The sequence below is a fragment of the Vigna umbellata genome, chromosome 8 (assembly GCF_029865625.1).
Source record: "Vigna umbellata cultivar VRB3 chromosome 8, Vumbellata_1.0, whole genome shotgun sequence".
Taxonomy (NCBI): Eukaryota; Viridiplantae; Streptophyta; class Magnoliopsida; order Fabales; family Fabaceae; genus Vigna; species Vigna umbellata.
The window spans coordinates 42,384,371-42,412,123 of record NC_142172.1 but is presented as its reverse complement, the minus strand read 5'-3'; the positions used below and the strand labels follow the sequence as shown (position 1 = coordinate 42,412,123).

Genomic DNA, 27,753 nt, shown 5'->3' with positions numbered 1-27,753 from the left:
GTGAGAAATTGGTGAGATATTGGTGAGATATTGGTGCGATATTGGTGCGATATTGGTGCGAAATTGGTGAGGAATTGGTGACATATTGGTGAGATATTGGTGAGAAATTTGTGAGAAATTGGTTTGAAATTTGTGAGAAATTGGTGAGAAATTGGTGAGTTATTGGTGAGGTATTGGTGAGATATTGGTGAGATATTGGTGAGATATTGGTGGTTCACGAATATGCTTTTGGTACCACTCGAAAAGCCTCTTAGTACTGGAGATATTTTATGTATATATAAATTCATGTTCTTCTCTTATTTTATCTAATGCGCGACTTTGTTTATGTGTGAACAATTCTTTTCCTAAACGAAATGATTTTGGTTTTCTATCTCCCTTATAACGAAAATTTTTTTTATCCTTGAGTACATCATGGTCTGCAGACCTATGGTTACACTATTAAGCATCTCTTGTTCTCCACTTCCCATGATTGGGACTGTTTGTCACCGGCTATCTGTCAAGGCTTCACCTTACTATAGAGAGATGTACTCGTATGAACTCAGTCACTAGATATGAATTATCGACCTTGATATCAGTTGTTAGGGAGAGAGAATACGCATATAGATCTCCATATCAGTAAGACATTGCATGTTCTAGGTCAATCCGTCGTTGATTTACTTTTTGTACTATTCTAAAAGGCCTCTTACGTATGTATTGAACCTCTTTATAATTAGTATCAGAGTCTTTATTTGACTCAGAGGAGTACAATGATCCATGTATCGAAAGTCTTTCTAGCAAACGCTTTTAGGTCAACGTGTCTCGTTGAGATGAACAATGATACAAAAAGGAGTACTCAGATCCTTCAGGAGTGTACCATAGAAGAGACTCATTCTTAATGAGAGATTATTATAATTTCAAGTGTAATTCTTACATTGGATAAAAATATATAACAATATATAAGGTTTAGGGTTTTAATAACTTAAAATATGAAAATTTTAATCTAGGTTTTTATATTTTAAATTTTTGAATTGTTTTAGATTTAATATTTATTTATTAAAATAAAGTATGATTATATGTTAAACTATACTTTAAAAAAATAAACATTAATATCGACTAATATAATTTGAAAGATGTTAAATTGATCGAATATAATTTTTTTAAAAGGTCTCGTTTGGAGGTGAAAATATATGAAATAAAACTCTTTTTTTCTTTAATTTTTTATTTTCCAATGGTACAATTTCATCAATAAGATTCTCTCATTCAAATTTAATATTTTTGTTTCTGTTTATGTCATCATACATATGAATAAGATGTCAAATTCATAACTTTAATCTATTATCGAAAAATTCTATTTTAGGAAAGTGGGGTAAAAGTAAAACTCTAACTTCCAAAAGTTGTTTTTTAAAGGGTTAAATATGTTTTTAGTTCCTAAACTATTGGTCGTTTCTGGTTTTCGTTTCTCTTTCAAAATAAGGTACAATTTGGTCCTCATTCTTTTCAAAATTTTGGTTTTAATCCTCGAAAACTAACACCATTAAAAATGTGGTAGTTTTCGAGGTTAGTTTTCGAGGTTAGTTTTTGAGGACAAAAACCAAAATTTTAAGGACTAAAACTAGAGTTTCGAAAAGAATGAGAACCGAATTGTATCTTATTTTAAAAGAGGGATGAAAACCAGAAACGACCAATAGTTTAGAGACTAAAAACATATTTAACCCTATATAATTTGAAAATTATTTAAAAAATGATTTATAGATTACATAAATTGATTTTTTTTAATAAAAAGTATTTTAAAATTACATAATTCAAAAATTATTTTTTATTTTTAAAATTTTAAAAATTATTATTATAAATCTGAAAATAGTAGGTAAAAAAATTATGGAGGTGCAAGAAAAAAGTTATAGAGATGCAAGAAGAAAGTTATAGAGATGCAAGAAGAATCTGTCGTAAGCTGTAAGAGCCTGAAAATGTAAGGGTACTGGGCCCTGCAGCCTGGCCCAAGAAGCTAAGGACACTAGAACCTCAGAAGAGGCCTCATTTTTCCAACTCTGAGTTCATTTTTCTAGTTCCCCTTTCTCTCTCTAAACTCATCTCCATTTTCTCCTTCTTGCTCTGTCTTCTCTTTACCCCTGCACTCATTTGAACCGTTGAAATTTCAAATAGGTGGTGTTCTTTCGCTCATGGAGTTGAGAGCTTCCCTTCTATCCGATTAGATTTCTATTTGGACGGGTAAGTCAGTTTCTCCACTTTTTCTTGAACTTAGGGCATGCAACTTTACTGGTTGCATGGTGCTCCTTTTGATTCTCTGTCTATTCTAGCTCTAAGAGCTGTTTCCATCACCATTTAGGTGGTTGTAGGGCATTGTTTGGGTTTTCTCTGTGAAGGGCACTCTAGTTGACTATACTGCTCAACTTCAAGGTAAGGGGAGATAATTATTTTTGTATGAAATTATTTTATAAAAATATATGCATATGAATGTTGAACTGGTGTGGTCTTGTGAAACTGTTTTATGACTTTTATTGTATTGGGTGTTATAACTGACACTGTGAAATTGTGCATGTTGTGATGTGATGAATTTAATCTGTTTTGAATGAGTTTGTTGGCTGAAATTGATATTGTTGGAAGGTCTGGAGTAAGGGTTATGTAATAGCATGTATATGGGTATTAAATAGATGTACATGTACTGTTTGAGGTTGTTGTGAGAGGAAGTGAAAATATTAAAATTAGGCATTTCAAATTTAGAGCATAAGAGAACAGGGTAGATAATTTAAATAAATTAATTGTTAATTGTTGAGAGTCTTTCTTTGTTGGTAGGATAGAGGAACCTTAAAAACCTGAGTTGGCACATCCCTGATCATAGAGCAGCCTTGGCCTGGTCCAGTCAGTTGTGACTAGTCATATGTGCTGGCGTCGAAGGTGAGTTTGATGAGTTCATACATCTGAGTCCTCTTCGGTGACCAATTGGGATAAAGAAAGATCTCTAATAGGATGAAAATAAAATAAAACAAGTTGATTGTAGATACATAAAGTTATCATGTGTTAATTTCTAGTAAATTATAATTTTAGAGAATCATGTGTGTTTGGAATTTAAAATAAGAATCCATATATAAATATATATATATATATATATATATATATTTAATATAATATATATTAGTTTAATATAACATATATATATATATATATATATATATATATATATTTTAGTTTAATATAATATAAAATATATATATATATATATATATATATATATATATATATATATATATATATATATATATATATATATATATATATATATATATTAGTTTAATGGTGTGTTGGTATTTCCAAACAATAACTCCAATATTCATTTTGCACTTTATGATTTATAGGTGATTAATTTAGAATCCAGAGTAGCCTTGATTGCAGCAAAACAGATGCCTGAAAGGAGAGTTTGATATGCTTCTAATATAATATGAATATGTATATTTACAAGATATTGTACTTATCATATATATATATATATATATATATATATATATATATATATATATATATATAATAAAGTAAGGATAGTTGTTTCTTATATTGAAACGTGAGTGTTAATCAATAATTATATTACTTGTAGGTATGTATAAATTGATGCATTTTATGAGTTGTTATGGGTTAGTTGGAGTTGTTTGGTTCTTGGTATTGATTAACTTAGATTCAATTATGGAGATGTTATTTTTATAATTTGTGAGTGGTGAGTAATGTATATTATTGAGATTGTGTATATGTTGATTGTGGTAGAAAGTATATGATTACAAAGTGATGAAAGTATGATCCAAGTTGTAAATCAAGTTCCATCTGTGTATGATCTTTTGGTGGGATCCTTAGTGTAGAATGATTGCATGGTAGCTCAGTCTTGGGGGTTTTCCTGACGCTCCAATGGTCTTTCATTTTCAAGTAGAGAGGATTGATTCATGTGGTGAGGAGTAGCAGGAGGTCCTAGTCTTGGAGGCTTCCAGTATACTCTAGGGCGTGGAACGGATTAACCTCGTGAGTGTGGTAGGGTGGAACCCATTGGCAACGGCTTTGCAAAGCAGTAGAGGCCACCACGAGTGCATAACCCGCCATAGCTCGGCAATTATTCTGGTCCGGACGAGTCAGTCTATAAAACAATGAATCTTGTGATGTCAATGTATCATGTTTGAGTGGCTTTTACATGTCGTGTGTGATTGAATAACATGATTTTTATATCTAGCTCATCCTTGCTTGTTTGTATTGCTTGTGTATGTTTCTTCTTGCGATGATCATCCATTTGGATGGGAGCAGATGGCGAGGAGGTTCCATTGGAAACGACTTTGGATGTTGAGGACAATGTTGTCGCCTAGTCTCCGGTGGTGTTATTAGTTATTCGTGAAATTTGGGATACCGTTTTTCCTTCCAGCTTATATTTAGATCTCTTTGAAGTTTAAGTTTAAATTCTGAAACTATTTTGAGGTATAATCCTATTTACTCTCAACTGCTTTCCTATATTATGATGACGTCCTTATTATATATATGCTTTCTATATAATTGGGATGTCACCTGGTCCAATTTGTTTTAGCATAAATAATACAATCCAATCCAATCATGTCTACAGTTTAGAAGGAGAAGCTGAATTTCATTCTCCAAAAGTTTGCAATTTGATTTACATGAGAGAAAATAAATTATTCATAAAATGTGATATCCACTATATCCTTATTGAAGGTACATGAAAATTCGTTGCTATTATGCGTATAACTGATTAAATTTAATCTTTAATTAACTATGAAATTCAAGTAATTGATTGAGTTAAAAACTGTTACTTAACTGTCTCACGATTTGGTTCAAGTATGAATACTGTAAAGATGGAATCAGGAAATGAGAGAAAACGAAAGCCTAAAAAAATGAAAATTAAATTGAACCACACCAACAAATTTAAGCCTAAAAAAATCGAAATCAACTATTCTATAATTGAAAACAACTATTTGCTAACAATTGAAAGCTAAATTTTAAAATTTCAATAGGAAATAATTTTTACAATTTAATTTATCTGTATGAGCTGAATTCATTTTTATTATTTTTGTGAGCTTATAAGAAAACCATTTTCTTAAATAATCCAGTTTCACTGAAACTTTAGTTGTAGTTTGCTTTGTTTAAGTGTAAGCAATGGAAATTGATTGATGCGTTATTTGTATAAAATATTTATTAGTAGTTATTTTTCTATCGAATACCATACTTTATTACATTAAATGGTATTCTCTCATGCACACATAAATTTAAATTCATCATTATTATAAATTTAAAACTTAAATACTTAATATGTTAATAGAGGAAACAATGTAACTGTCTTATTCGATTGAATTAGTTTTTATTTTTTCAGTCTGATTTATTTTCAATATAAACATGAGATAACAATTTTGTTTTCACTTTTACTTTTTTTTTAAACTCAGTCATTGGCTTGAAATATATTATATTTGGCAAATTACTCTTTTAGGTATGGGTATGATAAATTTCAGTTGTGCAATTTTTTTTATACAATTTTTTTTTGTTGCGTGATAAATACAAAATTTGTCAAAATACACTGTCTCACCTAATTTGAAAAATCCCAGTGTGAAAGCAAATTAATCTACTTTTTTTCCACGAATTAAGCACCTCTCATACCATCAAATCAGAAATTTGTGTAATTTATTTGGCTAACAACAGTGCGGCTGAACTTTATCCTTTTCGGAGCATTAAAATCATAATATGAAAAATCACACACGACATAACCTGTGGCTTAGCTTTATCCTCTTTGGAGCATCAAAGTCATTAAAATTATATGAAAAAAATTAAATATAACATCTTAATTATATACGAAGTCATCATGTGATTATTAATTATATTACTTGTCATTTACAATTCACTTACGTGGAAGTAATACTTTTTCAATTTTACTGACTCAGCAAGGTGTAATCCGAAATTCGACTGATATTATGATGTCCTTATTTAATATTTTAATTAAATCAATTATAGTATTTTTAATGTCATTATTTAATATTTTAAGTAAGACTAATTAAAATAAAGTTAAGGAAAAGAGTATTGAAAGTAAATACATGAACATGCAAAATGAAAAATTTTCTTTTTAAATAAAAGTTAAAAGTGTGTATTTTCAAGTGATAAAATTATTCTTACAAGTCATTAAAATTTTAGTTTTTTTTATAAGATTATTATACGGAACAAAAATAACAAAACTTCTCATGTGTTTTTGTGATTGGAGAAGCAACGGATAAGATATATAATATAATTATTATGAAAAATAATAAAAACTCTATATTTTGTGATTGTAGGAATAATAAATGTAACATGTGCAGTTTTGCCTATTTGTATATATAGAATATCCACCTGGTTTCAGTTTCAGGCAGTGCAACGGTGCCATTTCTCTCTGATAGATTTTGTCTGTTTGTTTGTGGGAGAGAATCATAGTCACACAGAGATGTGGCCATTCAGCAAGAAAGGGGCTTCTGGGTTTTCATCATCATCCACTGCTGAGCAAGTCACTGAAGGTCTTGATGGAACTGGTCTCACTGCCATTGTTACAGGTTCCTCACTTCTTTTCCATTTTTTTTTCTTTTTTCTTGTATATTTTTTTCATGGGTATCTTTCATCCATGTAAAAAAAATATTTTTTTTTCCCTGATGACCTTTTTGTCTGATCTTGCAGACGCTGTTTTGTCGTTGTAGTTGCCTTTGAAAAATCTTTTTTATTCTCATGTTCTTGCTGCAATTTTTCTTCTACTCAGTTCAGTGTTTGACTGAACAAATTGAAAAATCTTTAATCTCGGGTTCAATTGGCTTATGTTATTGCTAAGCCGGCTAAGCGGTAGTGCTCTTTTACCTATAAATTTGTTCGTCTTGTTAATGAGTTTTTTTAGTGTGCCCTATTGTTGAATACACGTCTTGTGTGCTATATGAGCATAGGACCAATGATTTAAATTGGGGTCTCAATTGAGGTTCAGTTTGGATCTTTGATATTGAAAAGAATCGCAGCTTAGGCAGCCACTGTTGTGGTGAGGTTGCAGTCATAGACAATCCATAAATGTCGACTTCGGGCTGAAATTCTTGCGGACTGATTTTTAAATTTAAACCTTCTCTATAAAAAAACTACTGGGAAGTAGCATACTTTATCTTTTCATATGTATGCTTTATTGAATTCTTGCAATTAGCATGATAAATAATTCTCGAAATGTTCCATCGTTTAAATATGGTATATGAACATTGTGGTAACAGGAGCATCCAGTGGTATTGGCACTGAGACTACACGTGTACTTGCTTTGCGAGGTGTCCATGTGATCATGGGCGTGAGAAATATGGTTGCTGCTAAAGATGTCAAAGAAACAATACTTAAGGAGATTCCCGCTGCAAAAGTTGATGCCTTGGAATTAGATCTCAGTTCAATGGATTCTGTCAAAAAATTTGCATCTGATTTTAAGTCTTCTGGTCTTCCGTTGAACATCTTGATGTAAGAAAAGCAGATGACATGAATCATATTATCAACTAATTATTCACTGTTTATTTATCACTGTTTTTTAGTGAAGTCGTCAGTTACTGGTTCTCTCTCATTGTGTGTGGCTATGTTGCAAGTGATATCTCTTAATCCCGATCATTCAAGAAAGCACAAGGGTAATATTGTTTTCTGGTTTTTTTAGAAACAACGCAGGAATTATGGCATGCCCTTTCAAGCTCTCTGCAGACAAAATTGAACTACAGTTTGCCACAAATCACATTGGTATGTTGAGAATCTGATTGCATAATTGAAGCTCTAACTAACTGAGTGTTCTTCTATGTGGAAGTTCATTTGATTACTAATAGTGACACAGCTTCATATTCACCGATATGTTATTCTATAACATTTTGGCACTTGAAGTAGTTTGTAGTTGGTGTGGGCCATATGATTCATATCTTTCTGATTATTTAGCTAATTACTTACTTGGATGATCAATATATAGTCATAGACGAACGAATCCTTTCTTTTTCTCTCTTGGGGTAAGTGGTCATAAGTCATTGAAACATTGAATGTGTGTATTACTATACTTAGGAAGATACGATTGTCTCAACCTGTATAATTGGGTGATATTTTACATTAAACATCAAGTAGCTACATTTTTGTTCTTTTAAATGCACTGACTGAGAGGATGTGTTGGTCATCTTAATACTGATGTTTTTACTTAACATAATTTTGCAGGTCACTTTTTATTGACAAATCTTTTGTTGGACACTATGAAGAAAACTTCACGTGAAACTAAGAAAGAAGGAAGAATTGTTAATGTCTCTTCTGAGGCTCACCGGTTTGCATATTCTGAAGGAATCCGTTTTGACAAAATTAATGATAAGTCAAGGTAAATGTGTAACCTAAATTCAAATTACAACAACATATGCTTTGGAGATGCCAGATCTGATAAAAAAACCTGTTCATAGGATCTGTAGATTATTATTTTTTTTTGTCAGGAACTGTATGTGCAAAAAGGGCCTGTTTTTATTCCTGTGTAAATCAACATATTTATAGAACATAAGCAAAACAGAAAAACTATCAGTTAGCAAACTGATAAAAGATAATGTCTAAAAAATAGGATAAAACAGATTTATCCTATCAATTTACATAACTTTTATTTAAAATAAAATAATACAAAGTCTAATGCATTCTGTTTGTTAATTTGCTCGAACAGTTATACATTCGACAGGATCAAATGCTCATGGATATAATTGTAGAATCTATGCACTTCTTAGTTGCATTTATTGCATTAAGAATAGAGACATGATTATTGTAGTACTTGTTGAAATAAGAAGTGTTATGCATATTCGATTATGTTTGCTTCCTTGTTTACTGCTGAAACAATTGATTCACTTTAATTTTCTTGAAAAAATTAAGCACGAAAACATGATTCCTGTACCTGTAGTGTTTGTCAATTGGAAAACTGTTATATGACATGCATATTTAATTATGTTTGCTTTCTTGTGTTCAGTTACAGAGCCTGGGGTGCATATGGGCAGTCAAAGCTTGCCAACATTTTACATGCGAATGAACTTTCAAGGCGTCTCAGGGTGAGCTGGCTTCTCCTCTATAGTAGTGTAATTTACATATTATTTCGGAAGCTATAAAGTTCTTTAGGATCTAATATAGAATTACTTAATTTTAAGAGTATTTTTCTTTTTCACAATACATCTTTCCTAATACCTGCTGGTTATGCAAATGCAATCGTGGATCATTGTGTTACTTTCTTATTCTGCTTTTCAGTGGCTTTCTTTTACTTTGTAGGGTTAGTAAAAACGTCACTTTGTTTTTGCCACATTTGATGTTTTTTTTATGAAATTTTGCCTGTTTCATCTTGAACAGGAAGATGGGGTGGAGATTTCTGCAAATTCTCTTCATCCTGGAGCAATTACCACCAATCTTTTCCGTCATACTCCAATAAACGGTAACTATGGCATTGTACTATTCATGTCCTGTCTAAGAATTGTATAGGTCCTGAGATTTGCTCTACTAAATAATTTATTCTGCATTATCTTGTTTATTTACTTTTAATTTCCTTTTAAAATGCGGTAAGCTCGTATATGTGTGCATTGTTTTTATGTCATAAATTTGGTACACAAATATCTATGAAAAACCAATACCAAGAATGATAATTGGTAGTAAACATTTTTATTCGAATGAAAGAAACAATGCTCTTATTGTTCTAGAATCAGCTCCTCAGCAAACTGACTTGGGGTTTATAAGGCCTTGAGCTAGTTTATGGTGTGATCCTACATATGTTCTTTTCATTCTACCACTCTTCTTCCCCCGATAACCTCTCTGCTAGGTCTAATTAACTAGCAAACTCAGCAGCATAACTTCTCTCCCCATATTGTTCTGTTATGATTACAAATATAGGGTGTATCTGGATTTTCATTTTCCATTAACACTGTATCAACATGTTTGATATCTTTTTTTCTTCAGATTAGTTATAAGTCAAATTTACCTCAAAATTCCTGTTGACTTAAAAACTATAATGAGTTTTTTTTTTCAACTTTAATTAAGTTCAACTAAACTTAATATTAATTCAAACACAAATAGACCTTCCAAATTATGGGTTTGAGACTCAAGTCTACAACTGCTCCATGTCTTGTTCCACATTGATGCTTACATCAGGTCCATATCAAGTGTTTTATCAGTCAGCCCTGCTGAATTTTGAATACGGGCATACTGAAGAAAAGTTTGAGCACTCATGTGAAGCACTTGTCATGGTCACTTGGAAATGGTCTTTTTAGTTTTAAATATCAATTCATCTCTAAGAATTTTGTTCATTTTTTCCATTTGAGATAATGACTAGCTGAGTTTCACGTACATATTTCTGTTTGATTTGTGCAGGTATAATTAATGTTATTGGTAGACTCGTTTTTAAAAACGTCCCGCAGGTAACATCATTATAAATGTTGGACATTGACATGCTGTGATTTAGGACATTTATTTGTTCTTAATTATATCCAATACAATTTAAAACGTTTATTATGAAATTAACCTGAAGATAACTTACAATTCACCTAGATATAGTATCCATAAGGATACAGTGTCCTCTAGTATGAGAATCTTCTGACCTTGCTTGCTGACCTTGTAATGCAGGGAGCAGCAACAACATGCTATGTAGCATTACACCCACAAGTGAAGGGAGTTAGTGGCAAGTATTTTTCAGACAGTAATGTTGCCCAACCAACCTCACTTGGGACTGATGCTGATTTGGCCAAGAAACTTTGGGATTTCAGCTTGAAATTGACCAAGTAAAAAACCCAGGTATTATTTGTCAATGGAGATAGCAGCTTCAGTTATACGACTTAATGTAATTTCTATCAAAATTCTCATCACCTGTTGCATAGGCATGAATTTTAGGCATACAGTCTATAATTTAAAGTTCCTACTCCATTTTACTTGGCACAGAATTTATACCAGTTTGTATAAGAATAAAACTTTCTGCACTATTATTTTCTCTTGGATGAGTACCTGGTAATGTATGGAAGTAGTAGTATTACCAAATGTTAGTTTCTTGTTCAATGGTCACTCTCAAGTTCTATTCTCTTTTAGGTCTATTGAAGTTTTTTTTTAGGGAAATGTACTAACTTCCTTATAATGTTCTTCACCTCTTACTGTATTTGGGTTAGTTTAATGTGAGATGAAACAAAAAATGAAAATGGTGCAATTTTATTTGAAAATGAAATATATAAGATGTTACAGAAATAAATAAATCCTAAATAAGTCATGTTTGAAATAATGTTTTCATGAAAAAAAATCGTACTTCAGTATAGTTTTTTTTATTTTATTTATCAATATTATGTTTTGTAGCACTATTGTAATATATTATTTTCCGATTTATCAATTTAAGATAAAATTCTATTTGTAAGCATGACTTTAGTAAACAAACATAACTTCAAATTTTAAAAGCAATGATAAGTTGTACTTACAAACTCCACTCTAATTATTCTTTATAATTTATTCAAGTGATGATTACAAATACAACTTTAATGTAATTTTATTAATAAAACTATTTATAAGCACGATTTTTAAATAAATTAAAAGAATTTATTAAAGCTGTGCTACAGATTCAAGAAGAGCATTTTAAAAATGTCATATTTTAAGCATCGTTTTTCAATTCATGTGACTTTTTTAAAAAGAATACTCGTAAGTAATTTTCAAATAAAACTGTACTACTTTGATGTTTTACTATCACTTATGCCCTCATAGATATAGATATTGCATTTCTACTACCTGTGATGAATATTGCATTTCCTTTGTTATTGTATATATTACTTTTGCTTATATTTAACTAGATGAAATATTGTGAAAACATGACCTAACGATGTATTTTTGTGTGATTCATATATTTGAAGTTGAAAAAAAAATCAATACACTACTTTAAGTATTTAACGAAGGTATCTCTGATCAAAAGGTTAATCAGAAAGTCAAATCAACTTTGGTTTAATAATGATGACAGTGATAGAAAGTTAAAAACTTTAATAAACGGTCAAGATCTTTGAATTGAATTTAAAATTAGAAGGATTTCATTTAATTGTTGTCAGTAAAAATTAATTACATTTTATAATTACATATGAATTAATTGTATTCCATAAAAATATTAATTTATCAGTATTGTAAAAAGGAAATGCATAATTCAACGTCATAAAAATTAGTATAAAAATTAATTCTAATAAAAAGTGACATAAACATTTTAGTTCAAATTTTTAAAGACATTTAAATGACTTTTTTTCATTATTGATTTAAACTTGTCTTAATTTTTTAATCTGTTACTTTATTTTAATTTACACAAAGTTAAGTTTAATTGAATATTAATTTGATAGTAGTTATTCTTTTTTATTGCAAGATAAATATTAGAAAAATAAATTAAAATTGTATTGAAAAATTGATCATTAGAATAATATAAAAAAAAAATTTAACTATCATTTCCAATTTTAAAAATTAATTATTTTTTATGATTAATTATTTTAAAATTTTAATTCATACAACTTTTATTAGGATTAAATTAAAAATTTTAAAAATTTATTATATTATATAGAGAGTTTTTATCACATCGTTACAATTTTTTCAATTCTTCTCACTCTACACATTCCACTAAAACCAAATAAGGTTAACAATCATAACATTCCTCCTAGATGATGACCATTTATAATTAGGTTTTCTTGCTTTCGATTTTGATTAAAACATGAAACCCTTTCTATCAAAGCTGCAATTATTGATAATGGCATCCTTATAATAAGTTTCTATTTGTCAACATTGTGTGAAAATGATAAATTCTTTTAAGTAAGATTTGGGGTCAAGTTTTTCTATAAAATAAGAAATATGTATAATAATATCATTAAAGATGATCAATCTAATCATTGATAATAAAATTCACATTATTACATAACATGGTAAAATTTATGTTGATCTCTAGGTCAGTAAAAATTTTCAATACAATCCCAGTTGTTTGCAATAACTGATCACAACTTACTATAACAGCATCAGACAGCTCTACCAAGAGGAATCAATTTTCTTAAGCATCTCGAATGTGTAAAAATAAAACTTTATTTAGTTTAAAAGAAAAATTAACCAAGATTTATTAGAGAAATCTCTTAGACACGGTTGCTTGATGGTCAATTTCAATCAGCTTAATTTTCCCCACACTCCTGCTGCCTCCAAAATCTTTTCTCTGACCTCATTTTTAGGATGTTGAACCCATCCACACAAAAGGCTTTGCCGAAACTGCGCGATTTCTTTCTGTAAAAAATCTTATAAAGTTAGTCGCAATTCGACATGGTTAGCATAGTGAAAGACAAATTTATACTCACATATTGATAATCAGGCATGGTTTTGTCTTGCCATTTTACCGATCCATCCCAAATTTCCATGTATTTCAGCACATAGATGCCACAATCATGACTTTATCAAACATCGAAAGCATCAATGAGAAACAATATCAGTCAACACTAATGTATCGAGTTCTCTACAATGAACACTACCGCTGCACACTACTCACATGTTTTTCTGCCTAGGAACATCAGCGTAAACCAGTGTTATTGATACATTCTCTTTGGTCGAACCAGGACTCATTAATACCAGCAGCTCCTCAAAACGACGTTTCTTTTAATTAAAAAACCGTTGATTGGTTGGACCAGACGAATAGTTAGGGATAACAATTTTACAAAAAATAATTTAAATTTTTCCCAAGGAAAAAAGAAATGATCAACACTACCGTTGCATCATCCAAGTTCTTCTTGCTAGTTGAGAGTGTATCACGCATCGAGTCTAACACATACAGGGTTTTGTCCTTGGGCTCGAGTACATAACAAGACCAATGCTCTTCAAACAAAGTTGGTGCAAAGATCTGAAAGAAGGACAAATGCAACAAATGATCATACCTGAAAGACACTGTGTACTACCATACTCAAATAAAGTAGTTTGCAAGCCACTATAATTTTCATACTCAATTAAAGGTGTCAACATACTTACCAGTTTGCACTGATAGACTTCATAACCCAGTTTACTCGGCAAGATGAATACAGATACATCATCAATACACCAAGTCTTGTGGCTATCTTCATTAGAAAGATTTAAGTCACATTTTACCTTATTCTACACAGAAACATGACATTAGATTGTTATGCTAACTAGACGTTATATGGAACACGAACAGGACCGCAACTCTGTTGTTTATAAACATTGTAGTTAACTACTGACCATAAATTGTGGGCTAAATATATGACGAGTGACAGTCCCATTTGTTTCCTTCTCCTCTTCCATAATTATCTTTCCAGCAGCTAAAATCACCTGAACGTTATATATAGTTTTCAGTGTTGTATGACATAACAGGCACCTTAAATTGAGCCTTTTGAATGTTCAATACTGACCATATTACTGACGCATCCTTTTGGTTTCATTGTATAGGTATCCCTGCGGTTTAAGTGAACGCCGAACATACTAACCACGACACTGGGATTTGAATTTGTGATCTTTGATATTAATAAAAAAACAAAAAACGAAATAAAAATATTAAGACACCTAAGCTATCTACCTCAATTCCTCATTTGCCTTTGGTCGACGAGTACAAAAGTTATAAAGCTTGATCAGCATAGATTGGGATATTTTGTTCACATCCTGCTTTACTTGTTGAGTGCTGGAAGAATCCAATGGCAGGGGTGGCTTTTTTTCAATGGCCCTGATAGCTAATTGAATAATACATTATCAAGACACTAGGATTCTGCTAGAGCAACTGTGGGTTTGAGCAGTTTGCAGCATCTGTTAGGATCAAAGCTCAGTTCCCGGGATGGAACTACACATAAAGGTGGGAATGCAACCTCACACCCAAGCAATACTATCAAATAAGTCCCCTCAAATAGATGAAATATGCCTTCACTATTAAAGTCTAATACTATACGGGAGCAATGATGAGATTTGTTTGGATGAGTTTCTCCGTAAGTGTTTCTTAAAAAGGGACAAAAAAAAACCTTTTTTTTTCATAAACTAAAATAAGCTTACGTATAAATTAAAAATAAAAATTTACAAAAAATATATTAAATTTCTTTTACATATTAACTTGTATAAGCTAATTTTAGTTTATGAATTTTTCTCTTTACTCTTGTATAGAGAGATTCATCCAAGCGCGTCTTTAGTTAATAACAATTTCAAAATATGTAAGTTAGAGGAAGAAGGAGATTTTGTCACAACTACCACTGCTTGAAGGTTCAATTGCCTCACTCATCGCGGCTTCCGAGCTGCTACCAGCTGTTTATACAGGGAAGCACAATGATCATGATCGTGTTAATGTATCAGGGAGCTATTTGGACGAGTTTGTCAATTAGCACTTCTAAAAAAGAAAAAAATTAAACAAACTTTTTCACAACGAAAAATTTAGAAAAATATACAAATTTTTACAAGTTATACTTAAACTTATAAAGAAGTTAATTTCAAATTTTCTTTTAATTTTTCTAACATATAGATCATATGGGTAAATTTATTTAACCAGGTACTTAATACAGTCAAGGCTAAATAATGAGTTCTGATATAAAACTTTCAAAACTACCGGAGGATATACAACATTAAAGTATCAAAATTAAAATGCTAAATTTAAGTTTTAACAATTTTCTAATTCAAGCGAAAAAATAAATGGATAAAATTTTGCTTGACTGATAATTGAATGCAGAGTATTAAATCATGCGTAAGAAACCGAAACTACTACAACTATTTGAGTCTAAAGCAAGAAGATAGATACATAGATAAATTGTGTATACCTGCGGCAGTGCTCGATGCATTCTTCCTCTTGTTCTTTCTTTCCATTCTTAAACTTTTCTGTTAGGCAAAACAGAAAAAAAAAATACAATATCAAAATTAAACAGGGAACACAGATTTAAAAGTATGTCTAATTCCAACGAAAAGGAATACTAATAATGATGAATTTTGAAAATGAAGAAGAAAACATGAGGTGATTCATTTTCTTCATGGAAATGGAAAGCGTGAATGTTATTGATAACTCGAGAACCGATTGAATGGCATAAGAGAAAGATATTTGAGTATTTAGAAGTGCAAACCCTAAGACGAAGACCCAAAGGAAATTAAAAATGCGCGTGGAACTCGCGCACTACACAACTTCCCCTACCATGGTTTCTTTCTTTCTTCTCAGCTTTCCTTTTATAGAATTATGAACCATCTTTTCCACTGCTCTGAGCAAGTGAAAAGTTAGACACGTTGACATTGAAATTTAACGGACTCTGTTCAGTTGTTAAATTCTTTTTTACATTAACTAATGGATAAAAAATATTAAAATAATCATGTTAAACGTATCTTAGAATATGATAAGAAACATTACTAATGCTTTTTAATGAAAGAATACTTTTATTTAGTTGTTTTTTTTCCCTTGTAACCATTACGATTTACATTATCACTGCGAGTGAAATATTCAAGAGTTAGTTCATTGAGATATAATTTTATTTATTATTTGGTATTTTAGTTTAAATTTTAGCACTTTAAATTATGTAATATAGATTTATATTGTTTTTATTGTCTTGAAAGAATATTTGTAGCAAAAGTTCAACATTTATTTTCTTTAATATTGTTTCAATATATCGAGAGACACATTTTTACAATTTAGTCTTATTCAGTTTCAGTTAGTTTTTTCTATTTCCTTTACTTAAAGATACTCTATGCTCTAGTTTTCAGACTATAGATTGGTTAAAGTAATCAAGTCTTAAATGTTCAATAAATGCAACAACTTATCTCTTTATCTTATCTAAGGTATTTATAGATTTTTAAGTAGGTCTTGGATTAATGTAGACCCAATCACATTCATCATTGTTTAAGTATGTTTTAATTTGCTAATAAAAAATTAGTCTTTACGCCAAACGATTCGTTTGTAAAAAACCGTTCGTGTGGTCAATCGATGGGTATGCATAGCCCAGTCTATTCATATAGTATAAATACTATTTTTTTTTAGTAATTTTGACAAAGATTTACTTATGCATGATTTTATTAGAATTCTTAGTACTTGAATATGAATTATGCTTTTGTTGACGTATATGAAAATAAATAAGAATGATAATAGTAAATGAGAAGTCAAGTATACAAAAATGTGTTTGGATAGATAGAAATAAAAAGAAAACAAATTATCTATGCTTATTTAGAGGAGGAAAAGAGTCACTACAAATAAATATGGATTCCACACTAATTAAAAAATTAAATTTCATTAAAAATTAAAGATTGTTGCTATCATTATTTTTCTTAACATTGAATTATTCATTATTTAAAGAAATAGTTATTTGACTGGATTTCTGGAAGTTGAAAGAATTCATTTTATTTTAAAGAATCTGTTTCAGAATTAGTATTTACTGGGATTATCGATTAAAAACCAATTAAATTAAATATTTTACTTTCAAATTTCAAAGGATTTAATACTATTTTACATCTAAATTAAGTACTTGTCACCAAATAGTTGTCTCAGAACCTTTAGTTTAAAGTTTTAGTTTTGTAGTTTAAATAGTTTGGATTTTCGACCTGCATATAAAAATTTCTTTAGTTTTCAGTTTTAAAAAAGTTGAAATTCTACTATTACTAATCAGTGTATGTACCTCCAAGTAACATCTTGATTCCAAAAAAACATGTCATTTATCAGCCATAAAATAAACTTTAAGGACCAAAAGTAGTATCATCAAAATTTTGAAGGATTAAACTAAATAAATATATTCAAAAAATACCAAAACCAAAATCACTTATTTGTATAGAGACTAAAATCATTAATTTTAAAATTTTGAAAGATGAAGATTTTAAGAAAAAAATCTTCAGACAGAATGAACGCGCTTATTTTATAGGACTAAACATATCTAAGTTTGTTTTCTTTATAAGTACTCTCCTGTATTAACCGATAAGAGGATCATAAGATCATATTTCTTCCACTTTGCTGTTGAACAATAATGTACAGAGCAGATCCAGTAGTAGAGTACGCAATGACAATAATACATTTAAGCCCACAATGGAAACGAGGTCCCCATCCCTAAATTCAGAATAATCACAATACAGTTTCCTATCTACTGTACAACAATGTCTATCCTCCAAAAAAACATAGTCTACAAGTTAAGTTTTGTATCAATTTTAACCCTTTCTCTGGTGTTCCAATTCCAGGAGATGCATTTGTCATTGCACGAACTCTGTCATTTCTAGTATCTCAAGTGCAGGAGAGAAACATCTCATGCAGATGCAGCATCTTCAATATGATACATACAATAACAAGTTCCTCTTTGCCAACAAGTGAGATTAGTGTGAGTTGATTGCTTGATATGGACAAATTGTCAGAAAGTTTAATGTTGTGGCACAAATGGATGAACTCCACGAGCCCGAGCCTGAAGCCATGAAAAATGCACTATGGTGCCCGGTGCAGCCTATTCTCCGTCGCAAAGTTATTTACAATGATTCTCTTGTGCTTTGGCTCCTTATTGTATAATTATATTCTCGCAAACAGAACAATGAACATATCGTCATGACCAAAAGGTATTCTGAGAAACTTCAACAGCTGCTCAGAAGAGTGGCCCAGGAAAAGATCATGATGTCATAAACCATTTGGGCGGCTTAGCAAAGATGAGTTGGGACTGAGATCAAGGGATGGGTTAATCTTAACATGTTCACGCAGCAGCTGCCGGCCAACACGATCTGCCAAGACTGACTGAAAATCATATGGCTCTGCATGAGGAGGCCTTGCAAACTGCTTAACCAGAACATCATTTTCACTGGAAACCAGCTCTGATGGAATGTGAGACCCTATTTGCATTCCTCGAAAAATGTCAACAGTTGAGTCATGATGAGCAGGGCCATTAACGTACACACCATTTGAGGACTTAGGGATGCTTCCAAAACTCTCTTGAAAGTAAATTAACTGTTTAGAGTGATTACCAAAAGGAATGGCCCCACTGCCACCAGCGAGAGGTGTGGATGCCCCAGAAGCAGTTCGTGGGCTGGATATAGGAGGAGACATTTTCCCATTCCTGTGCTGTGGTGATCTTGACCTTAAAAGTGGGCTTCCAATGGGAGATACGGGGCAAGATATATTCTTTGGAATATGGATTTCACTGGAGACCAATGACAAAAGTTCAGATTACCATTGACAGTCAGCAGTCTTGTATGCACATTTCCGTGTGTGTGTGTGTGTTTGTGGTGTGAGTGGGAGAGGAAGAGAGAGAAACCTTTCATGAGGATTAATTTTCAAAAATCTTGAAGAATGAACAGCAAGTCTATCTGAATCCAAGGTAGAAAGATTCTTTGCTTGTCCAATTGCCTGAAAATTTATAAACGATGCATGAAATTATTATGATAACATAAGATATAAGGAGAAATAAAATGAGATGCAAATATGTATGGTTCCATTGATACAAGAAATTTAGATAAGATATGACGTTTGAAAGCTAGTTCACATACAGACTTAAACCAGAAATACTGTAGAGCCTACAATTTAGAGAAATAAATGCTATACAAAATTTTCGTTGCAATTAAAATAATCAATATCGCAATTGTTAAGATTTCAACAATCCCTTTAACTGAAGTCCATCCATTCACCGAAGTCCATCCATTCACCAAGTCTATAACAAAATTCTAGCATGATCTGACGCAATGGTAATACAATTTATAAACCAACGAACATCTATTATGCTCCAACTATTATTTTATAATTTCCTAAACCACATTTTGTCTCAAGCTACTCTCCCTGCCTTTTCCTTCTGCACCACTCATGCTGCCTCATGCAAGAACAATTTCCATGGCAACAAACTATTAGATAACTCTGAGGCCAGAATCACTTAGCAACTGTTATGAATTGACAGCCATAATTAGTCTGACAGCCGGACTGTCAACCAGTGGGCTAGATCCGTAAATGAAAGGAGGGTACCGAAGAGAAAAGGGGAGAATTGGGGTGGGTCTTCGGTTTTGGCAGTACAACTGAGAGGTTGAGCCTAGGTCTTTCAAACACCTAAGACAAAAAGGAGCGAAAAAAAAAAACACTAAATGGGCGTGGGATTATTCTTTGCCTTCATTTTGCAAAGAAAATGAGAGAAAGGGGTTTATTTCATACAACTATTTCATGGAAAAAGACAAAAGTACCCTTAATCGTAATACAGCTATTTTTCTAATTGAGTATGTTTGTTTCATTTTATATGAATATCCCTTTTATTTCTTTACACTTCTAACACAACCAAACAACTTATAAAATCATCTTACTTTCTTTTCTAAACCAAGCATACCATAACCTGCCGGTCAAGAGACAGGTTTCTATCAATATAACATTCCATTTCTTTTCTATATTATGATCCAGTTCTATCACATACACGAAAGAGGAAGTGATATAGATCCTGCAAATACCCCTACAATCTGGACTCAGATTAAACAATTATACATGCCTTTTGCCCAGACCATGTCTATATATAATAGGCATGCCAAAAACATTTAAATCAATCATGAGAATGTAACAGAATGAAGAACAAAAATCAGCATCACAGTTTCATAAGCAAATGCTTCCAATTTTGTTCTATCGTGTAGACAAATAAAGAAGTGCAATAGTTTGATACACATGCGGCATAACATGCATTGACAGACAAACAAGCTACCCATCAATGCTAACATGGACATACTACACAAACAAAACTGAGTTTCAAACAATTTATGTTTTAAAATAGGCATATACCAGAGATTTTGCTCCCTGTGTAGCCCCAGAAACAGGATCCAATGCTTCAGGAACCAGAATAGGTCTTTCCAAAGGTGCAGCAAGTTTTACAAAAGGGTGGTCCAATAATTCACTTGCTGAAGGGCGATCATATGGGTTGCGCTGAAGACATTTCCTAACAAAATCTTTTCCTTCATTTGAGAGATGATCTGGGATTGTTGGGAGTTCCTTGCTATTACCAATCTTGAACATGGCAGCAACCTGTTATGATAGCATGCAAATAGTTTACAAGAGTGTAATGTCTATAATAAAATTATCTTCAGTTCTTTGTAAATATAAAATACTTCAAATAAATATTTAAGTAAAGGATAAAAGAAATTAATATAAGGTCTGATATATCGACATAAGTTACTAACCCCTTCATACTGAAACCAAGGAGGTTTGGTAGTAGCCATTTCCAAAACTGTGCATCCAAGACTCCATATATCTACTGCAAGATTGCATCCATTAGAGTTCTTTATAACCTGAATCATCAGAAAGCAACGAGGTTGAGTCACAAAAACTAAAACATAATTAGAATATAAAAAAACAGATCTAGAAATATTAGAACCTCAGGAGCCATCCAGTAAGGGGTTCCCTTGAATGATAATGGACACGATTGCCCTGTTATCTGAAAATTATGTAAGGATGTAAGCCAGACAGGACAAGTTATGCAATCTTTGGATTATAAAATGATAAAACCAGATGCAATCTCAATGCCAACTATGCACAAAAACAAAACACTGAACTCTAGAAACAGAAAAATCCAATGCCTTTGCCGATGGTGTGTTTGTCTTCAATGTTGGAGTTTGTTCAGATCTTAACTAGTAGAGACAAGGACTGCACACAAATCATACCATCACCGATACAGAAGGTTGGTAGTCCACAAAGTAGATTCAGAAAAGGTTCTAATATTCTTGGGTATTTATTACTTTAGGTTCTTCATTCTGGTTAATCAGCACCCCTCTTCAATATTAATTTGAATTATTTTTCCGCTCCTTTTTTAATTCTTACGTTTTCTCTTTAGATATTTTGGGGGATCCCATCTCCACATCTTCTTAAGACATTTTAAAGCTCTAATACAATTGATAACAACCTTGGGAGAATTATACCACAAAAACCTTGCTTTTTGTTGGAAAGCTAAAGAGCTGTCACATTAAAATCCCATAATTCTAATTTGGAATCCAAGTCTCATCATGCAATTAGATCCTAACGGAAACATTGTACTAGGGGGAACCAAGTGTTTGTTGATGATTGTACTCAAATCTGGTCTAAAAGCTAGACTGTTCCTATAGTTTATTTGGAATTCAATGAGCCTATTTCTGGAGTCCAACAGATTTATAATTTCACTATACATCTAAATTCAAAGTTCATATCTAACTACTTAAGCTTAAATGCAGATATAATGGAAACCAGATAGTTATCATCTCTAAGCTTACATGTTTTGCCATGCCAAAGTCGGCCAACTTGACCCGACCAGTTGGATCTACCAGTATATTTGCTCCTTTGATGTCCCTTCACATATAAAAGCAAATTTAGAGATAGACACCAGAACAGCACAAAATAAAACATTTAACTCACGAATAGATTACTTAGTTTACCGATGGAGAGTATTTTTAGCATGCAAATAAGCAAGCCCTGACAAAATTTGTTGAGTATAGCTACGAATAACTAGTTCTCCAAACTGCCCATATTCTCGAAGAAGTTTGTGTATGGAGCCACCAGATACATATTCAAGGTATATGTAAAGCTTGTCATCAACCTGTTTAAGGGATAATTCACAAGTCTTTACAAGGAACCACACTAACAAATACTGCTCAAAAATTTCCACACCACTATGCTATCAGATAAACCACCAGAAACAAATATTCTATAACTAAAAATCAAGAATATCATGCATATATTAGAAGTGACAGTCTAGAGCAAAAATTAACAATAGTCATCAGCACTCTCAGAGAGGTAAACATCAGAATCGGAATGCTATCACGTATTGTCAGTATGGTTTTCTAAACCAGAAGTGAAGGAGAGAACTTACTGTTTCAGAACCATAATACCGGACAATATTTGGATGCTGTAAACGGCTTAATAAATGAATTTCCTGCCAGTAAATTTTAAATGGGTTCTCAATGTCAAATTCAACTCAGAACTATACAAAATTGCACTTACTTGCATGAAATTAACTGGATTTGAAGGGAAATCAATTTACCTGCATAAATTGCTTAGCACTTTCCATTGACTTGGGATCATCTGAAAACAGGGTAACCTCCTTCACTGCACACATTTCGCCACTTTCACTGAAAAACAGAAACATCATAAACAAAGTATTTCTAATTAAGATGCATATAGAGAAATGAAGGGGAAAAGAATAAAATATGAAATTAAGAACATTTTAACTAATGTACATACCTATTGAAGCCAAGATAGACATGTCCAAATGAACCACTACCAAGCAGCTTTCCTTTCTTCCAACGTGAGCCAGAGCCTGGATTATCTGCTCTAGCAGGACTTCTTGGCATAGACGGAGATGTTGCTGCAGAATTTGAATGAGAGAATGGTGAGGAATTGGAGACTGACAAAGGAGGAAGTGGCAAACGATGAGTCTGCTGTTTCCCATCATCAACCCTTCCTGTCTGTGATTCAATGGGTGTTCCGCCGGCTTTGGGATGAATAGGTGTGACAGCTCCACTCTGAATTCTAGAGCTAGGACCAGGGCTAGTCATTCTGGGACTAGGTACAGGAGAATACTCTGGACTACCCCTGCTTGGTTGCCAAAATAAAGGTCCTGACATGTCCCCTCCCATTGAATTATGTCCAGAATTGTGACCTGAACCTGGGCTAGAGCAATGTCCAGATCCAACAAAGTTGACCTCTGAATATGGCTTTCCGGCCCAAAAAGCAGAATTCAACACCTGATCTGTGCCAAATGCTCTCAGTGGACTTCTTGATGGACTTGACAAGGAGCTATCTGGAGCACTGTAGAAGGCACCATGAGGAGGAACCTGAAGATTTGGAACATGGTTGCGTAAAGGCCTACGTTTTGGTGAAGTAGAAGATGTATGATTACTTAGAATACTTCCTGGTTTTTTTACTCCTGCTGAATTGAGCTGGGAAGCGACAACTGGCTGATCCTTGGGCATTGAGCTTCAGAAACAAAGCAACTTTTGAGTATAGGAGAACGAATATATATATATATATATATAATATTGTGATCACAAAATAACCAAGACATGTATACGTAAGAAGTACATTATAGTTTGAGGAAGCTACCTGGAAGGACTGCCAGCAGCAGTTCTAATCCCAATCTCACAGTCAGCCACTAAAGGACTACGACTGTGTGAGTGTGGCTCATCACTGTCAGCAGAGCAATCACTAAAGACTGAAGCAGTGACCAAGTCTCCATCCAAATCTGCAGGGTTTGGTTTACAACGGATGCATCCAGGTGTCGGAAGTGGAAGAAATAATGATGGTTTGGAGACTTTTTCCAATCTTGATTTTGATGAAATACTAATTTCAGAATCTACTCGGCCTACACTTGAAGGGTGCAGACCAGGAAGAGGAAGTGGCTGAGCATGAGGTCTTTCAATGAAACTTTGACACCTAGCCACTTTGGAAGGTGAAGGTGATCTTGATTCAGTCGGAGATCGATCCCCCTTCTCTGAAACTGTGTCATTGCAATTTCTACGGGATCCTCCAGATCTAGTGCTTAGTTTACCTTCAGATGAAATTTTTAATTTCCGGTGCAGTGTGTCAAAAAAGCTTTCCTTATTTGATTTCTTCTTGCTTTCTTTTGATGATGATTTTCCCCACCATGTAAGCATATTTGTATTTTATCAATTGAAATGTGCCCAGCAAATTTCTTAAAAGGATCCCAGTAATAGTTAAAAAAATCTATCATTTCACATCAGTAGACAGAGTTACCAAAGCCATGATGCAGCCATCAAACCTTTAAAAGTAGGAGAATCACAAATTCCAAAGCAGCACCTTTAGAGAGACAGGAATCAGTTATTCAAAAATATTTCAAAAACCTGCAGCAGAGAAAAACATGTACTTCAAATCAGTAAAAGATGCAGATACTTTTTAAGTCATAAATTTATATATTATATCCAAATTCTTCAGAACATGCATGCATGCCAATTCTTAATCAATAAGTCCGTAACAAGCAGTTCAAAGTGATAGAAGAAGCTAACAATTCAGTATTTATAGTTCATAACGCAACTATTAACTAGTAATTAACATTAGTCAGCAAGTATGGTACAAAAAGCACCAAATACCTGATCTATGACAAAGGATAAACTAATTACCAATCACTTAAATTAAACAATACAGTTCCATCAAATAATTGGTCTCCAGTTTCCAATTCTCAATAAAAATATATCTGCTATATATTCTAAACATCAACCTCTAAGTACACGAAATAATCAATACAACATGACATCATTAGTCATTACTTGTACATGTGCCTTGTATGTAGATTATAGAACTCCCAAAACTTGATTAACTTTTAAAGACTGGACCAATTCAATATCCTTCATAAGCTCAAATTTTGTCATTTTCCAACTTCAATGCAAAATTCATATATCCTATTCTAACTTACGAGTCTAAAAGAAAGGAGGAATCAAGGATGAAACTCAACAACTGATACCCAGCTCTTAATCAAAATTAACCTATACATGGTAATAATTTTCTTTTTGCGTCTAAATACCTAGATTCCCCCACGTCCCCAGAAAAATATCACAAGAAAAATTCCAATTTCCTAATCTCCCCCCTACCCCAATTCCACAAAAAATTTCAGGATCCCAGGAAGCACTAAGAATCCATTGTTAAAAGAAGCACCTGAAAACAAAGTTCCACTAAGACATGATTGAGCAAAGAAAACAGCTAAATCGACTAACCTGATGATCGTGAAGTAAAATCAGGAAAAGGGTAACCTAAAATGGTGGAAAGGAGGAGACTTAATCAACTCTGAATTGAACTGAACTCACTGTGCAAATTTCAGCTCGAATCTGAGTGGGGAAATTCTCTGAAGCGTTGGGTGCTCCGGGAAAGAGACCCACAGGGACCCAAAATGCAACAAACAGAGAAGGATTTTGCAGTGATTTGTAGGGAAAATATTCGCAATTGAAAGTAAGTGAAAGAGATCGCGTACAGAAGGAAAGAGAAAGTGAGACAGAGTGAAGAAGGGGTCTCCTCCGTCTCAATCAGTGTTCACAACTGATGATTACTTCATTCTTCTTAATAATAATTAAAAATAATTACTTGATATAAATATTAATTGCCAATTACCACGTTTCATTTGAACCCTTCCAAACATACTGCGGACATTAAAAAACATATTAGCTCCACTAATTCATTCAAACACCCAATATTTTTAAAATTTTACTTTTAAAATATTGATTCTATTCTATATTAATTGTTTTTAAAATTATTTTAGATTATTATAAAATTCAATTATCTACTATCCCATTAGAAAAAATAAAACCATAACTCCATCCTTAATTGAAACGTATGTTGTATTAATTATTTTTTCATGAAATACCATTAACAAAGTTATTTCGTAAATTAATAGTTAATTTATCCTATATTAATGTTTTTTTTTCTCAAATTACTTTTGTAAATAACATTGATTAATTATGGTGCTCTCACTTTCTTGCATAAGGTAAAAATGTATATTATGTTTGAAATTTGATCCATAGTACAAAATTTCCAAAGAAATCATACTACCTTTCGTCGAGTATTAAAAACTAATGTTTCTGATTATGGAAATTAAAGAAAAGCTTTATTAATGGTATTTCATGAAAAAATAATTAATACGAGATACCTTTAAACTAAGGATAAAATTATACATTAACTTGGACATTATCTATACGGTCATATTTATACTATTATATAAATGAAATTTTCTATTAGGAAATTCCATTTTAATGTACACATCTACTTTCTACTTTTACCTTTTATTAAGTAATTGTTTATCAATTTTATCCTTTAAGTAATTGTTTTCATATTTTTTTAAAAATTCAACCTGTTTTAAAATTTAATATTTTATAAATTAAAATAACTATTTATAGTAAAATATTACATAAAAAATAAATAAAAAATATCTATAACAAAAATAATATTTATATTTTTTTTATAGTTATAGTATTATTATTTTCTATTGTCATAAAAAAACTAATACACATGAATTTTTACTAATAATAATATAAATAAAATCACAGCTTAGACAATACAATAAAGTTAGAAATACAAAAACTATTTTTAAAATTCATTTTATATTTTAGAAAACACAATATTAATTGTAATTTTAACTCTTTTCTTTGTTGATTCAATTTTGAATGTAAGATATACGTCGAATTGAGACATGTGGTTAGTTTGAATTGAACTAAAATCTTTTAAGTGTTTGGTTAAATTCATGTATTACAAATACTTTAACCAAAGGAAACATCATGAGATGTTGAATTTAATTTTTATTATTGTTTAACTGTGCAAAAATAACATAGATGATATAACTTATGGTTTATTATATTAGTACAAAATACAATGAATTTGGTTGGATAATTGTTTGTGAGAGGAATCAAATTATGGAATGTAGTCTTTAGCCAGAAAAAGTCGTTCAATTTGACACAACATCTTACACATTCAAACCGAAGGTATCAGATTGCTAATATTTAAAGCCGAAAGAGAAAATCATGCTTTTATGATTTTAGTTGCCACCTTTGTATATTAAATTATAAAGTTTAGGCTTAAAAGAGAAGAGTGACGGTGATACGAATTTTAGAATAATAATAATAATATGATTTAAGATTTAACATATGTGTGTGAGTATAAAATTATAAATGGTAAACAGTTAAGCCACTTGAATATATGGATCAACATCTAAATCATAGGTATGCATATGAAAGGTATTAGAATAGATAAAGTTTACTTTAGTAATCTTTTTCATTTAAAATATAATGTTTATTTATTGAATGAAAAAGATACTTCGGTGCACACCACAATAGTATCACAAACTTCCAAATAGTTTTCTATTTGAACACCCTATTGTTTGATAGGGCTCTGTG

At 31.7% G+C, this 27,753-nt stretch overlaps 3 protein-coding genes across 5 annotated transcripts; 1 reads left to right on the top strand and 2 right to left on the bottom strand.

Annotated features, from left to right (window-relative positions):
• The first annotated feature begins 6,341 nt into the window (after positions 1–6,341).
• Positions 6,342–11,031, top strand: LOC124837481 (short-chain dehydrogenase TIC 32, chloroplastic-like). The gene is made up of 8 exons (XM_047312848.2): positions 6,342–6,545; positions 7,233–7,464; positions 7,652–7,731; positions 8,188–8,341; positions 8,966–9,044; positions 9,337–9,418; positions 10,348–10,394; positions 10,600–11,031. The coding sequence occupies exons 1-8, from the start codon at positions 6,440–6,442 to the stop codon at positions 10,756–10,758; spliced, it is 939 nt and encodes a 312-aa protein (XP_047168804.1). The 5' UTR covers positions 6,342–6,439; the 3' UTR covers positions 10,759–11,031.
• Positions 11,032–12,828: 1,797 nt separating this feature from the next.
• Positions 12,829–16,209, bottom strand: LOC124837462 (ubiquitin-like-specific protease ESD4). Its single transcript, XM_047312824.2, has 11 exons — positions 16,118–16,209; positions 15,753–15,810; positions 15,193–15,246; positions 14,537–14,687; positions 14,373–14,454; positions 14,203–14,292; positions 13,975–14,097; positions 13,718–13,849; positions 13,502–13,605; positions 13,314–13,404; positions 12,829–13,242 (listed from the first exon to the last, which is right to left on the bottom strand). The coding sequence occupies exons 1-11, from the start codon at positions 16,166–16,168 to the stop codon at positions 13,129–13,131; spliced, it is 1,050 nt and encodes a 349-aa protein (XP_047168780.1). The 5' UTR covers positions 16,169–16,209; the 3' UTR covers positions 12,829–13,128.
• A 1,659-nt stretch (positions 16,210–17,868) lies between these two features.
• Positions 17,869–25,911, bottom strand: LOC124837467 (mitogen-activated protein kinase kinase kinase YODA-like). 3 transcript variants are annotated; one of them, XM_047312833.2, is made up of 12 exons: positions 25,588–25,911; positions 23,963–24,720; positions 23,102–23,836; positions 22,902–22,989; positions 22,731–22,793; positions 22,297–22,457; positions 22,135–22,210; positions 21,267–21,326; positions 21,073–21,180; positions 20,678–20,917; positions 19,188–19,279; positions 17,869–19,073 (listed from the first exon to the last, which is right to left on the bottom strand). In XM_047312833.2, exons 2-12 carry the CDS (start codon positions 24,511–24,513, stop codon positions 18,557–18,559), a joined length of 2,691 nt encoding a protein of 896 aa, XP_047168789.1. In that variant the 5' UTR covers positions 24,514–24,720; positions 25,588–25,911; the 3' UTR covers positions 17,869–18,556. The 3 variants fall into 3 exon arrangements, with proteins under 3 accessions (XP_047168789.1, XP_087952653.1, XP_047168788.1); XM_088096527.1 differs by having other exon boundaries at positions 23,963–24,676; XM_047312832.2 differs by having other exon boundaries at positions 25,678–25,911.
• Positions 25,912–27,753: the final 1,842 nt, after the last annotated feature.

Bases quoted from the DNA above. Each gene is read 5' to 3' on its own strand.
- LOC124837481 (XM_047312848.2), top strand. From the start codon at position 6,440: ATGTGGCCATTCAGCAAGAAAGGGGCTTCTGGGTTTTCATCATCATCC. The intron at 9,045-9,336 runs GTGAGCTGGCTT...CATCTTGAACAG, and splicing joins AACTTTCAAGGCGTCTCAGG to GAAGATGGGGTGGAGATTTC. The intron at 9,419-10,347 runs GTAACTATGGCA...TGATTTGTGCAG, and splicing joins CCGTCATACTCCAATAAACG to GTATAATTAATGTTATTGGT.
- LOC124837467 (XM_047312833.2), bottom strand. From the start codon at position 24,513: ATGCTTACATGGTGGGGAAAATCATCATCAAAAGAAAGCAAGAAGAAA. The intron at 22,794-22,901 runs GTAAATTGATTT...ATTTACTGGCAG, and splicing joins GTGCTAAGCAATTTATGCAG to GAAATTCATTTATTAAGCCG. The intron at 21,327-22,134 runs GTAAGCTTAGAG...CATAATTTTCAG, and splicing joins ACTTTGGCATGGCAAAACAT to ATAACAGGGCAATCGTGTCC.
- LOC124837462 (XM_047312824.2), bottom strand. From the start codon at position 16,168: ATGGTTCATAATTCTATAAAAGGAAAGCTGAGAAGAAAGAAAGAAACC. The intron at 14,455-14,536 runs GTAGATAGCTTA...TTCAAATCCCAG, and splicing joins AAGGCAAATGAGGAATTGAG to TGTCGTGGTTAGTATGTTCG. The intron at 13,243-13,313 runs GTGAGTATAAAT...GATTTTTTACAG, and splicing joins CCATGCCTGATTATCAATAT to AAAGAAATCGCGCAGTTTCG.